The sequence below is a fragment of the Onychostruthus taczanowskii genome, unplaced genomic scaffold, assembly GCF_017590055.1.
Source record: "Onychostruthus taczanowskii isolate IOZ18803 unplaced genomic scaffold, ASM1759005v1 scaffold10, whole genome shotgun sequence".
In the NCBI taxonomy this organism is placed as follows: domain Eukaryota; kingdom Metazoa; phylum Chordata; class Aves; order Passeriformes; family Passeridae; genus Onychostruthus; species Onychostruthus taczanowskii.
This window is the reverse complement of record NW_024496526.1, coordinates 16,710,244-16,724,140: the sequence shown is the minus strand read 5'-3', so window position 1 is coordinate 16,724,140 and position 13,897 is coordinate 16,710,244. Positions and strand designations below refer to the sequence as shown.

Below are 13,897 nucleotides of genomic sequence, written 5' to 3'. Positions count from 1 at the left end.
AGCTGAGAACAGAGAAGAACCCCGAATGCTTCTGAAATTCCAAGCTGAGGACCGGCAGAAAGGGGGATAATTGCCAGCTAATGAATAATTAACGCCATTGCAGGCTGGATGCTGAACTCGTGGAACGTTTTACACCGGAGGAGCTCACCCGCGGTGCCAGGACCCAGGGATGGACTGGCACAGTGGGCTGTCAGGATATTTCTCTTCTTAAACTGTTCGGGGCCACGAATTCCCCTCCAGAGCAACAGGAAACGCGCAAGTCTCTGGACACGGGAAATCGGAGATGACTGCCCTTGCTGCTTTGGTTCCGGACCAGCAGGGAAAATCAAACGCGAGAAGCTGCTGTGGGAATAAAAGCTGCTTGAAGAAAAGATACAAACCTCTGGAATAAGAGAGGAGATTTGATGTCCCATCCCTGGCAGTGTCCCAGGCCAGGCTGGGCATTGGGAGCAGCCTGGCACAGTGCAAGGTGTCCCTGCCAGGGCAGGGGAAGGAGTCAGGTGCCAGCTGTTGGTTTTCTTAGTTTTTACAGAAATGGGGTAACTGAGAGGTCTTAAAAGATTTTATTCTATTATTAGTTTCCACGAATAGTGAGACACAAGAGATGTAAAACTTATTCATTACCCAAATCACAAATTATTAGAGTCAGGGCCAGGACAAGTGAGAAGGCAAATACCCCATGTCTTGTCTCAGGCAGCAACGCAGCTGTGCGCAGCCTAATTATTATTGCCTGGGATTTCCAATTCCCTGAGGATTTAAACTCAGTGCAGGGTTTGGACAGAGAAATTCCTCTCGGAGAAGAGAAGGCTCTTGGCAGATCTTAGAGCCCATTCCAGTGCCAAAAGGGCCCTTATGCAAACTCTTCCCCAGCTATTGGGAGCAACTTCCCCCACGTTATTCCTGAGTTTCCCTCAGAGCACCAAGTTTTAGCAGGGCAAAGTGAACGTGGTTTCTTCATAAACTCCAGCCAGGCCGGGAGAGCTGGGAATGCTCCCCTGGAGAAGGGAAGGCTCCAGGCAGAGCTCAGAGCCCCTTGCAGGGCCTGAAGGGGCTCCAGGAGAGCTGGAGAGGGACTGGGGACAAGGCATGGAGGGACAGGACTGGGGACAAGGGCCGGAGGAACCGTTTAAACCTGAAGGGAGGGGGTGATTTCCATGCGGTACCGGGAGCAATCCCTCGCTGTGAGGGCGCCGAGCCACCGGCGCGGTTGCCGGGCTCAGCCGTGAGGCGGGAGATGCCCGTGGCAGGGGAGGGCCGGCACGGGCCCCGCAGAGGCACCGGGGGCGGCGGCCGTGAGGGAGCCGGGCGCGCTGAGGCGGTGCCGTGTAATGGCGGCCGCGGTGCCGCCCCCGAGCAGCAGGGGGGATCGCTGCGCCTCTGGGCTGTCCCCTGGAGCCCAGCACCGGCCTTTCCACCGTGTCCCTGACACCCACCCTGGCTGGGCCCGGGGATGCCCTGACGGCCCCCCTTGCGGGCAGCGCTCAAACATTGCCTTTTTCGGGCTTTTTTTCTCTTTCCTCCCTGTGTGCGGGTTGTTTGCTTTTGTTTTGGTTTTTTTATTTTTTTTTTTTCCGCTTCTCCTTGTCACTCCTTGCAGGGCCGGAGCGGCGGCAGCGCCTCCCGGCATCCCGCGTCAGCGCAGCGCGCCCGGCCCGGCCCGGCCCGGCCCGTCCGTGAGGCGGCCGCGGGCGCTGCTCCGCTCCCGCCGCCGCCCCGCTGCCCCTCCCGAGCCTCGTCCCGAGCTCCGTCCCGACCCCGCGGCGATGTCCGAGCGGCAGCGGCCCCGGCGCGGCCCCAGCCGGCACCCGGGGCGCTGCGCCGGGCCCTGAGCGGCCGCGGCCCCGCAGAGCCGCGGCCGGCGAGGCCCGGAGCGCCCGGCCGAGGATGGGGATCCTCTTCACCAGGATATGGAGGCTCTTCAACCACCAGGGTGAGGCCCGGGGGGATCCGGGAGGGACCCACGCCCGCTCCGGGGCGGCCGCACGGGCTCCTGGAAGTCGGGGCTTTAACCATTTTATTTTTTTTTCCACCTTATTTCAATTACTGGAGTGCTCATTTCCTGACAGCCGCCTGTTAAATCATTAACGTGTGGCAGAGGAGCGCGGCCGTGGCGCGGCGGGTGGGTTCGCCTTGCTGTCGGCAGAGTGTGGGTTTAAGTGGCAATCCTCGATAAGTGGCCCGTTCACGGAGTAAATGTCATTTATAGCTGCAGCTGGGGCTGCCCCTGGATCCCTGAAGTGTCCCAGGCCAGGTTGGACACCGGGGCTTGGGGCAGCCTGGGACAGTGGAAGGTGTCCCTGCCATGGCAGGGGCTGGCTCTGGATAGTCCTTGGTTTCTCATTCCGGGATTCTGGGATTTTTAACACCTGTCTCCTTACAGCAAGGTGTTCGTGAGAGTTGTAACTTTAACTACAAAACACCTCCTGATGCTCTTTCCATGTTTCTGGAGTCCTTGGATTTTGATTTTGAGTGAGCCTCAGTACTCTCACACCTGCTGGTTGAATGTCCCAGTTACGTCCCCGTTAACGTGTAGTGCAAATACAGCAAAATATTTTTGTCTTGTAGCATCCAGCCCCACCTCAGACCTTCTGTTCCAACTGATTTCCTAACATCCACTATGCTGGCAGCATCCCACCTGAAACAAAAGTTCCTAGTTATGTGGGGTCAGGTAAGCAGACACTTTTACAATATTGTGCAGTTGTGCAAAGTTATTAAAGCTGGATTTTGTACTGGAGGGCATGAAAGACAACTCTGCAAAACCACACAATATTGGTAAAATCAAACCTCATAAACCCCCACTTACCTGACCCCTGTCCCCTCCCTCTCCTGTGTGATAAATCAGTGTGCTGGCAGGGGTTGATCTCAGTGTCTGAAGCTTGGGCATGTTTTTAATGCTTTTTGTTGCCCTTGAGGAACACGGGGAAGGAGGGGAGAAATCCCCTTCTCACCAGGCTTTTACTTGACTGGTCCTGCTTGGTTGTGCAAGTGAAAGTTGTGTAATGGAGCTGAGAGCTGGCTGTGCTCTCCCAAACTGGGAATCACCCATTTGGATGTGCTTGACACCACCAGTTGTAGAGTTCCCAGTGACTTTTGTGATGCACAGGAGAGGAGGTGCTGAAGGGAAGCAAGAACTGATCGGGGCACTGAGCTCCAAAACGTCAGAGGTGGGTTGTGGAGCACCTGGTGACTTGTCCAAGACCGGGTGAATGTGTCCTGTGAGATGCTGGAGGGCACATCTGTTGCCCAGGAGGAAAGGGGAGCACAGGGATCACACCTGGTTGGGTTTTACCCGTTCTTTGCAAAGACATCAAGAGACTGCCTGGGCGAAGGGAAGGTGGAGTTGAGAGCTGAAAAGCTGAAAGTGGAGTTGGGAGCTGCTGTGGCTGGGGCGATGCACTGTGGTACAGGCTGCAAAACCCTGCAGGAGCTGGGGAGAGGATCCCAGCGTGACACTGGCAGTCAGAGATGGAAAGCATCCTTCTGAGATCTCTCAGGAACGGTTCTGTGGAGGGGGAGAAGTTGCCAGTCCCTTCCCTGCCCACACAAACTTCCCGGGCTGGCCCACGAACGCACCTGGCCACGGCACCTGGAGCCGGGCACCGCCGGCTCAGGGAACCAGTGTCAGACGTGGCACTAGCCTTGATCCAGCCCCAGCAGCTGTGACTTACCCGTGCTGTTTTCATTGCAGAGCACAAGGTGATCATTGTGGGCCTGGACAATGCAGGGAAAACCACCATTCTGTACCAATTGTAAGTAGGAGCTGCGGGGACGCTCGGGGCGTTTCCGGGTGCGCTACGCGGTTCCTCAGAGCTTTGCAGGTGGCAGAGGGTGGCTGGAGTTTTGGGAAGGGCTCTGCTGGATGAACGAGGTTTTGTTCAGAGGGGTTTGGATCACATCACCTGCTGCTGCCACGCGCTCCCAGCCGCCCTTGGTGCCACGGCCTCGGCTCCCTGCCAGCCCCATAAAATGTGATTGGAGTGAGGGTTGGCCACGCCACGGATGTGAACAGCAGGCGGATCGCTCTGCGAGCGGCAAAGCACCTCTGCCTGCCCTGACTTGTGTCCCCAGCGCTGGGATCAGTTTGGTGTTTGGGATGGCGTGAAGGAGGGAGGCTGGTGCCAGCACAAAGCCAGGACAACAGCTCCGTGCTGTCCTGCACCTTCTGCCCTCAGCAGCAGCGCTGATTTGTGTTTGCCTTGCGTTAGCCTTGCTCCCGGTTTACGTGGAGCTCAAGTGAGTTTCATATCTCAGTTCCTCAGCTGCAGTTTGATAGAGGACACCAATCTGTCCACAGGCTCGGAGGCTGCTGGGTGGCACAAGCAGCTCAAGGTCTGTTTGTGCTGGGGACAGATTGGCCCTTTCCCACGTGCAGTGTGTGGCACTGAGGAGTGTTCCTGAGTCAGAAATAATTCCTGTTAAATGGTGTGGCCGTGCTGCTCCAAGCCCACGTTTAAAATTGGCTTTCTGAAGTGCTTGGGGTTTGTCACATTCCAACCTGCTTTGCCTTTCCCAAAACATTTCTGGCTGCTGGTGCCCTGGCACGCTGCAGGGAGAGTGAAAGGTGAAGGTGATGGTGATTTATAGAGGGAGTGAGAGATGCTGAAAAGCACAAACAGAATGAAGGGTATTTCTTAAGACTGGAAATTGCTGCAGCTGAGGGCCGTCCTTGGTGGTTTTTAATCCACTTCCTCCACAAATGTCTCGCAGTTCTTCCCCTTATTTCTGCAGTTTCAGTGTTTTCTTTTCCCTCTCATACAGATCTCTGTCTGTCTCCTTTTCCTTTGTACCCACTTTGACTCCACAGGACTGTCCCAGCTTCCTTATTCTCCTGCCTTACTCCTCCTAGACCCTACCCCATCTTTGCAGATCCCATTTTTCCTCTTGCAGACACTTCCTTTTCTCCCATTCTCATACTCAGCTCTCCTTGCACTGGCCCAGGGTAACTGAGATTGCTTTTCAGAGCACTGCACCATCCCTTTATCTCCTTGGCTCTCTGTATCCTCTTCAGGAAATATCCCAGCACCATTACAAGTCTCAAATTGCTGTCACTGTAACTAAAAGCTCTGCTGGAACTTCAAAAAGGTTCATACAAAATGAAAAGCTATATCAAGATGATCAGAAGAAAAAATAATTAAGTTCTTTTGAACACAGATGGATTGCCTTGGAGCTACTGTTAATTTTTTTGCCTGTTACAGTCGAGTTTAAATAGTCTGAACTTTGGGAGCATCCAGAGCACACATTTGGTTGTTTGATGTGAAACTGGTGTTCTTAGTGACAAAGTCACACTCAGTATCACTGAACAGTACATCTGAAATATTTAATGGCTGCATTAGTCTCCAAAAAGTTGTATATTGGACTGTGCTGAGGGGAGAAGAGGAGGAAGTTAGGACATGGAGCATTGTGAAGAAAGTCTGGTTTTAGTGGCCTGTCCTGGAAGGAGAGTGGGATGGAGTGGGTGAAGTGTCTCTGCTGGAGCTGGAGGATGAGTTGTTGTTTTTCTGAAACTTGGAAATCTTGTGGCTTAACCACATTCTTGAAGCAAAACAACTGCTCTGTCCCCTGTGAGCCAAAATGGGCCTGGAGAAAGAAGAGCTGAGTGCTCCCAAAAGCTTCTGAAGCAAAAATGCTCTCATCTCCGTGGTTTAATTAATTAGAACGCATTTTGTCCACAAGTGCTCTCTCAGCTCTATAATTTGATTATTACATAGTTCACTGAGTCCTTTTTATTGCTGCTCTTATTTACGTTTGTGCACCTTCCACCGTCAGCCCTTGCCTTGGCTGCCCAGGGAGCGTTCGCTGAGGTTCTCTCCCTGGGCTGCAGCTGCAGGGTGACTTTGGTGACCGTGCTGTCCCTTTCCCCGCGCAGCTCCATGAACGAGGTGGTTCACACCTCTCCCACCATCGGCAGCAACGTGGAGGAGATCGTGGTGAACAACACGCGCTTCCTGATGTGGGACATCGGGGGCCAGGAGTCCCTGCGCTCCTCCTGGAACACCTACTACACCAACACCGAGGTGACAGCCCTGCCGCGCTGCCGCCTGTCACTGAGCTGTCCTTGGGGCCACCTTGGTGCCCTCCCTGCTCTGGGAATTGCAGACCCCCCTGCCCGTGCCCGTGCTCGCTCTCCCTGCAGGGGAGGGAGCCCCAGAGTTTCCCTGCAAAACCTTGGCAGCTCTGTCTCACAAGCTCCAACGCCCCCAGGAGTTTTCAGGACTCTTCAGAGGTGCAGTTGCAGTCCACACACACATATGTGTGTGTATATATATACACATATGTATATTTTATATATATATATATAAATATAAATTTTATCAAGCACACAACTTCATAAAAATAATGCTTTCAATCAAGGTTTCCTATGCGTTATCAAATACAATCTAAATACAATTATATATATTACATAAATGATGTTTTGCGTGGTGGTTAAATATAATTATCACAATAATTAGCTTTGTTCTCCAGTTGGTCCCTATGAGGTGCTGTGATTCCTTAAAGTTCTTTTCCAGCCTAAATGAAGCTGGGAGTGTGTTCTTGGAGTTTGGAGCCTCAGGACTTTTTTAATCCTGTGCAAATATCTATTTGCATGTTAGTTCTTGACCTAGACAGAGAAAGCTGCTGCACTTTGTTTTAAAGACTGCAACAAATTATTTGAGGGATCTGTGTGGTGCCTCAGCTACACCAAGCAAAGAACAAAACCACATCTGGGATTACTGAGAATTTTCTTGCTCTCAATATGAATTTTTCATTGAAGAATGGAGAACAGAAAGTAAAAAGTTGTGTCAGAGCTGCCTTTGTACCCAAACACAGCACAAGAGTGAATAACCCCAGGCCTGTGGGATTGCTGGGGCTGGAGGGAGGTTTGGGAACAGGGATGGAGTCTGATAATCCAGCTGGATAACGGGAACAGCAGGAGTTTCTCTGCCTAATAACTCTCCCTTTTTGCAGTTTGTCATAGTTGTGGTGGACAGCACAGACAGAGAGAGAATTTCTGTGACTAAAGAAGAGCTGTATAAAATGTTAGCACACGAGGTGAGTGCACCCTGTGTCTTTAATATTTATTTTAATATTTATTTTAATTATCTGGCTGATACACGCCAAGGGAAGCAGATTTACACCCTGCACTGGCTTCTGTGAAACTCCCAGCAAAGCTGTTAGTTAATGCTGAATTACAGAAGTAGCCTGTCAGTGCTCCAGTGAAACAGCAGTTGGGACCTGTCAGGGACATCTGTGGGTTTTGTACTTCAATCCATGTTAATGTCTGAATTAGAGCCTTTAAATAATAAAACAAATTATCCTGCAATAATTTAATAATTGTTTTTGAGATCTTCATGGTTGCCTGAGGCTTTACAACCTTTACAATGTGTGTTAGAGCACCCAGCTCTAAAACTGAAGGGACTTCAGCCCATGGCTGCAGCAGCCATTGCTCTGTGGGTATTTGGAATTCCAGAGTGGGAATTGCTGAACTGTACAGACCCTCCTTAAACCTGAGCCTTGGGTCAGGTCTGAACCTGAGCTGGGCTGATGTAAAAGCCAGGCAGCATCTGTGGCATGACCTGAATGCAAACTGGATCAGGGTGTGTGAGCTGACACCGAGCTTCCAGATTTAAGTGTCAGAATAAAAAAATGTGCATTAAAATGATGGCATTATAGCCTAAAATATTCCATCTATATTTAACCTATAGCCACAGTCTGGGAGCCTGCAGGAAGGGCTCAGCCTGCCTATGGATTTCCACTGAGGGAAAACAAGGGCTTTGCACAGGATCTTTCAAGTTTTAATTTTTTTGTGGGTTTTTTGGTTGGTTTTGTTTGTTTTTGTTTTTTAAATTTTTTGATGTTTAATTTAAATTGTTTTTAATAAAGTAAATTCTGACAGAGCAGGTCGGGCTGTGGGGTGTTAAATGTGGCACGAGGGTTGGGTGCTGCTGTCCAGGATTGGGATTTCAGAGCTAGGCTCCTCAGGCTGTTGCAAAATCCTGCATCTTCTGTTTCCTGATCTCTCAAGGAAGATGAAGCTGTTAACGAGCTGATTTTGCCGCAGGGAAGGTCTGGAATTCCAGGCAGAGTGGAGCCGATTTGGGAGCAGTGAATGTGCCCTTTGTGTCCCTGCAGGATGTTCCCAGGCTCCCTCTCCAGACGTGGCTGTGACGTTGGGAGAGAGCAGCAATGAAAGTCAAATATTGATTTTAAATCGCTTTTCTTTGCTCCTTGAAAATCTTTTCTTTCTCCTAGCCAGTTCCATGGAGTTGCTGTTAAGGCAAAATTGAGTTGTCCGGATCAGTTCCAGCTATTTTCTGGAGCAGTTGATTATTTGGGAATTAATTTGGCTGCTTGTAAACAGGAGTGTGCCTGATAGGCAGCTCAGTGCTGAGCTGGCCTGGCTTCCTGGGAACACCTTTTTGCTTTCCAAGGGAAAGATTTCCAATAATATACCCATGCCTTCATGTAATTCCAGGCAATTTGAGGTAAAATAAGCTCATCCCTGGAGTCAGTGTTCCAGTTTGTCAGTGCTGCTCAGGGGTGCACAGGGCTCTGATCCTCATGCAGCTCAGCAAAACGTTGTCCTGAGATTTTTACTCCTCATCCATGGCAGGAATTGGCTGTTTGGTGAGCTGGATCAGAGGATTTCCTGCAGCTCCTGCCAGCCTGCAGCTCTTTGCTCTGGGGCTCTGGCTCCCTGCTTTGGTGTCCCCTCCTGTGCCTCCAGTGACTGCTCTGCTCTGTCATGACCTCCTCTCCTTTCTCCCCAGGACTTGAAGAAAGCAGGGCTGCTGATCTTTGCTAACAAGCAGGATGTGAAGGAGTGCATGACAGTAGCTGAGATCTCCCAGTTCCTGAAGCTGACTTCAATTAAGGATCACCAGTGGCACATTCAGGCCTGCTGTGCTCTCACTGGAGAGGGGTAAGAGGGATTTGTGTCCACGGGAGGGGAGTCTGGAATTACTCTGGGGGGTTGTACTGTGGTATTTGGGTTTAACACACATTCCTCCCCTGTCCAGAATCCCAGAATGGTTTGGGTTGGAAAGGACCTTAAAATCATCCCATCCCAGCTCTGCCTTGGAAGGGGCACTTCCCACTGTCCCAGGCTGCTCCAAGCCCTGTCCAGCCTGGCCTGGGACACTTCAGGGATCCAGGGGCAGCCACAGCTGCTCTGGGCACCCTGTGCCAGGGCATCACAGCTTCATAATCTTGATATTTACAAGATTTTTGGGCTCAGAACACCAAATCTACATCAAACCCACAGTGCCACCTCACAGAGATAAGACTTGATATGATTTGGGCTTAAAGAGGGTGGGATGAGGTGGAGGCAAACTGAAATGTGGTTTATTAAGAGTGATCTAATTAGAACTTCATGTCTTGAAGATCTGGGATCTGAATTCTCTGGCCGTAGATGATATAATAGGATCTGGGAAGTGCCATACAGGGAGTGAAGACTTTCCAGAAATGATTCAGAGTTCTTGGGAAGAGTTTAAATTGGTGCTGTGGAGTTACCTTTGGGGTTATCCTGAGAATTCCCTAAACGTTGTCTCTTGTGTCCCCAGGCTGTGCCAAGGACTGGAGTGGATGATGTCCCGCCTGAAGATCAGATGATTTTTAATGACCTCTTTGCACAGACATTGCTGCAGCAGAGCTGTTCCAGTGGCAGACTGGTGGGGTGGATGTATTTATACTGAACTGATGGCAACTGTATTTTCTACATAGCTGCACACACACACACACAGGGACAGGAGCTGGGAGCAGGCACAGGAGCAGAGGAGCACTTGGGGCTCCAGGTTGGTTCGGGCTCCTCGGAGGACGCGCTCAGAGCTGTGACCAACCTTCTTTTGGAGCCGCCCCTCGGAACAGTCCGGCCTCGGGCGTGGGGAGGATGGAGCGAGAGGAAGGAGCTTTTAATTTCGAGTTTCATTATCCCATTGTAGCCCTCTCCAGTGGATTGTAGCCCTCTCCAGTGGAAGGTGTTGGCTTCATTATCCCAGTAAATCAGCGAGCCGATCACTGGCGTAGGGATCGACTCTCCAGTATTTCTGAGGCTGCCGATGTTACAAACGCAGAACTCTTTTCCTGGATGTGTACTGTACATATTTGTGTATATTTATACCTCAGTCCTAGGTTAATTGCAATCTGCTCAGACCAGTGTAAAGCTGAATCAGTATGTTGGCAGTAGTGCTGATCTGTGACACGGCCACGTCCCCGTGTCACCAGTCCCTCCGCGTCCGTACGGCTGTAACGTCAATCACACCTTGGCTCTCCACAACCTGATCAACAAACTCTCTCTTCAGCCCATTGCTTGTTTTTCCACGTGATTTTTGGATTAGGGAGGAGGCCGGAATGGATTGAAGCACGTGGATTGAGCTTCGAATTCCAGGGCTGGCAAACAACAAATTTGCCAAAGAGTTTCAGATGAAATGGGTTTTCCTCTTTTATTGTGGTCATTGGATTGGGTGATGCTGCAGGTCCTGTCCACTGCTTTCCTTCTCTGCCTGCTGGTTGATTCAGGTCTGGCAGAAATACCTTTGGCTGTCAAAAAGGGAAAAATATCTTTTTTTTTCTTAACCAAAGAAGAGGCACAAAAGTATGTTTGAAAGTGTCACTGGAATCGTACAAGGCAGACTCTAATGAAGTGTTTTTCAGAGGAAACACTCTCTTTGCTACATAAAATGTGCAGATACTAAAATGTGCAGAGGTATCAGTATGCAGTGGAGGGGACTGGATGGGTACAAAGCAGATGACACTACTTGAAAAGCTCCAAGTGACCCACACGAGTTCCAGGGCAGATCTTGAAAGCAGAACTCCCTTGCATGGTCCCCAGGCAGTGTGAGAACACTAGGATCACTTTCCCTGCTGCAGCTCCTGCTGGGATGGCTGTCCCGGGCAGAAAGGGGTCAGAATTGCCACTTCAGAGGATCCAGGCAGTTGGGAAGGCAGTGGGATGGTTGGAAATGCCAGGCTCTTCTGTGGGAGATGCAATGGGAGTTCAGCAAAATGAAACTAAACTGTGTTTAAAATGTTCTTCCCTTTCTCAGCCCCTGTGTCTGGTAAGGATGGAAAAGGCATTTTAAAGACATTTTAAAGCTTAGTTTGAACTTTTTAAGGTGCTTCTCTTTGGTTCTGGGATAATCTGGTCAGCTCCTGCCTTCCTGCCCACCTGCCTCCCTGGGAGCATGGGAATCCTGGGGAAAGGAGGGGAGGCAATCTCTTAAGTCTGTATTTAACAAAGGCAGGTAAAGAATTTAACTTTTTAATCTATTTTTGGTATCTCCAACGCTCCCTGGCTGGGGGATCTGCTGTCTTTGTTAAACATTAAGGTGTACATGCATATATCTCTAGTGCATGCACATAGATCTTGGTATTTAACTGGTGTATTGCAAAATGTATCAATGTTTGAAGAATTAACAATTTAATGCAAAGACTCTCTCAGTTTCTCTGACAGTATCTACAAGCAACGAGCTCTGTGCACACTTGCATATGAAACGGAATTGTACATTTTCTAGTCTAAAAAAAGAAAAAGCAGACTTGCTTCTAAACCCAAGTGTTTGGTTTTTGAGTCTTATGTCTTCCCTGGGCTGAATGCACTCAGGCTGGGTGAGCTGGGGGCTGGCTGCTCAGAAAAGGAGCTGTTGCTGTTGTGGTGGAGCAGTGTTGGGGTTCCTTGGCTGTGCATTTGCAGGGACTCTGTCAGGCGATGCAGGTGTGGTGGTTGCTGCAGGTGTGGGCTGTGGTACAAGCACATACTCTGTGTTTACACATCACTTAGGTTGGTTTTACTCTTTCCCTCCCCGTGCCACTTCCCTTGCTGTGGCCTCTGAGGTTCACCTTGTCTTGGTTCCCGCAGTGGCCACAGAGCCCAGCAGGGCCTGGGAGTGACTGCTCAGGGCAGGACTGGCTGTCAGACGGGGTTTTCTGTGCCCTGAGGGGTTTAGAATGCCAACATCCGATTGTTCTCTGTGTGCTGGTCAGTGAACAAGCCGGTGTTAACCTGACTGCAAACATCTCATGGGTCACTGTGAGCTTTCCGTGTATTTTGTGGTTTTCAGGGCAAATGTAGCCAGGATTTAGCGGTGGCTGATGTTTGCTGACACACTGTGGTGCTGTCCAGAGCTTTTGGGGTTTAAATGCTGATTTTCAGTCTGTGGGGATGGTGGGGTCTGTCAGTCTCACCTGGAATTCCAGACTCACCTGGAGTGGTTGCTGTGATCAATTCCAGACTGTGTGATCAATTCCAGACTCACCTGGAGTGGTTGCTGTGATCAATTCCAGACTCACTGCAATGGTTGCTGTGATCAATTCCAGACTCACCTGGAGTGGTTGCTGTGATCAATTCCAGACTGATCAATTCCAGACTGACTCACCTGGAGTGGTTGCTGTGATCAATTCCAGACTGATCAATTCCAGACTCACCTGGAGGGGTTGCTGTGATCAATTCCAGACTCACTGCAATGGTTGCTGTGATCTATTCCAGACTCTGTGATCATTTCCAGGCTCTCACCTGGAATATTTGCTGTGATGGTGCTTTGAAGTTGCACGTGTGTGAACTCAGAAATGTTTTAAATTTAGTCACTGAGAAGATCAGCCAAATTTTTGATCTCTGGACCCCTTTGTGTTCTGTGTAAGTGCTCCTTGTTGACAGCTTTTTTCTTTTCCCTGTAGGGGAATTCCCTTTTTTCTCCCAGCTGTGTCCATAGAAAATCCAGGGAGCTTTGCACTGGGGGATGGCTGGGCAGGGCCTTGGTGTGTGCTGATGTTTCACCCTCGGGGTTCTGCTGCCTTGGCTTCCAGCTGAAGCTCAAGCTTTGCCTTTGTTCTCCATGAAATTCATTCTTAGCAAAAGGGAGGGGCCTTAAAAATGGTTATTGAAGTAATGCTGCAAAATGGCATTTCAGTAGCAAAAAAAGAGTAATATTTCAATAATCTGATACTTCAAATGTTTCTTTGGGTTCAGAAGATCATCAGTTGGGTAAATCATCTCTGGAATATGCTGCCTCTGGCATCTGGAAATTATACAGGTGTTTAATTGTGAGGAGAGGTGGAAAATAAACTTGGGGAATGTGAACAGCTTCATTTTTCAATATCTTTTCTTTCTGTTCTGCTGAGCATTGTGTCTGCTGAGCATTGTGCAGGTGTGTGAGTGGTAAATGCACCTGACCAGCACCTTCCACATCTCTGCAGCTCAAGTGCCTAAAACTAAATCCACAATCAGCTTTATTTCCCATTCCCTTAGAACAGAGATACATATGCATAAAAGCCTCCCGGTGTGTGGAAATGAGTGGGTTTTCCCCTCCCCACACCCAAATTTTAACAGGATTTGTGATTAATTTGTTACAGTTCTCCTATCCCTGCCATTCCAAGCACTTTGCCATTTATCAGGCATCACTGAGTTTGGGACAGGACATACTTGAATTTGTCCTTGTGTCAGGGTGGTTGGCTGGAATTCCTGTCGAGGGACTGTTTAAATAACTCAATCCAGGAATCCTTGGCCTTGGGAAGCTCCTGGTGGCAGTGCTTCCTTCCATGCTGGCTGGTGGAACACGAAGTTTGTCACTGTCAGATTAATTAGGGCTGAAAAGTCGTTTTCAGCTAATTGAGATGAATGTGCTGAGCAGCCCTGGGCAGGGCAGGGCTGATCCCGCGGCACCGAGGAAGGAAAATGTCTTTGCACTTGTGTGATATCCAGATGTGGCCTGGTTATAAATCCAGATGTGACTTGAATATATTGTTGTGGTGAATACATTAAATGGCCAAAAATGATGAATTCTAAGGGGCTGCCACTGTAGCTTTTTATTTCACGTGTGAGAATCATGAGCAGGAATTCTCTCCTTGCCTTAAGAGGGCCTTACCAGTGAATGTTTCTATTGTAGCTTTATCCACACTGGAGTCACTTTACCACCCTGAGCCTTTTAAG

General features: G+C 49.7%; 1 protein-coding gene across 1 annotated transcript; it reads left to right on the top strand.

Annotated features, from left to right (window-relative positions):
- Positions 1 to 1,643: 1,643 nt before the first annotated feature.
- On the top strand, positions 1,644 to 11,527 carry ARL5A (ADP ribosylation factor like GTPase 5A). Its single transcript, XM_041405400.1, has 6 exons — positions 1,644 to 1,930; positions 3,689 to 3,749; positions 5,867 to 6,014; positions 6,946 to 7,029; positions 8,748 to 8,899; positions 9,540 to 11,527. The coding sequence occupies exons 1-6, from the start codon at positions 1,885 to 1,887 to the stop codon at positions 9,586 to 9,588; spliced, it is 540 nt and encodes a 179-aa protein (XP_041261334.1). The 5' UTR covers positions 1,644 to 1,884; the 3' UTR covers positions 9,589 to 11,527.
- Positions 11,528 to 13,897: the final 2,370 nt, after the last annotated feature.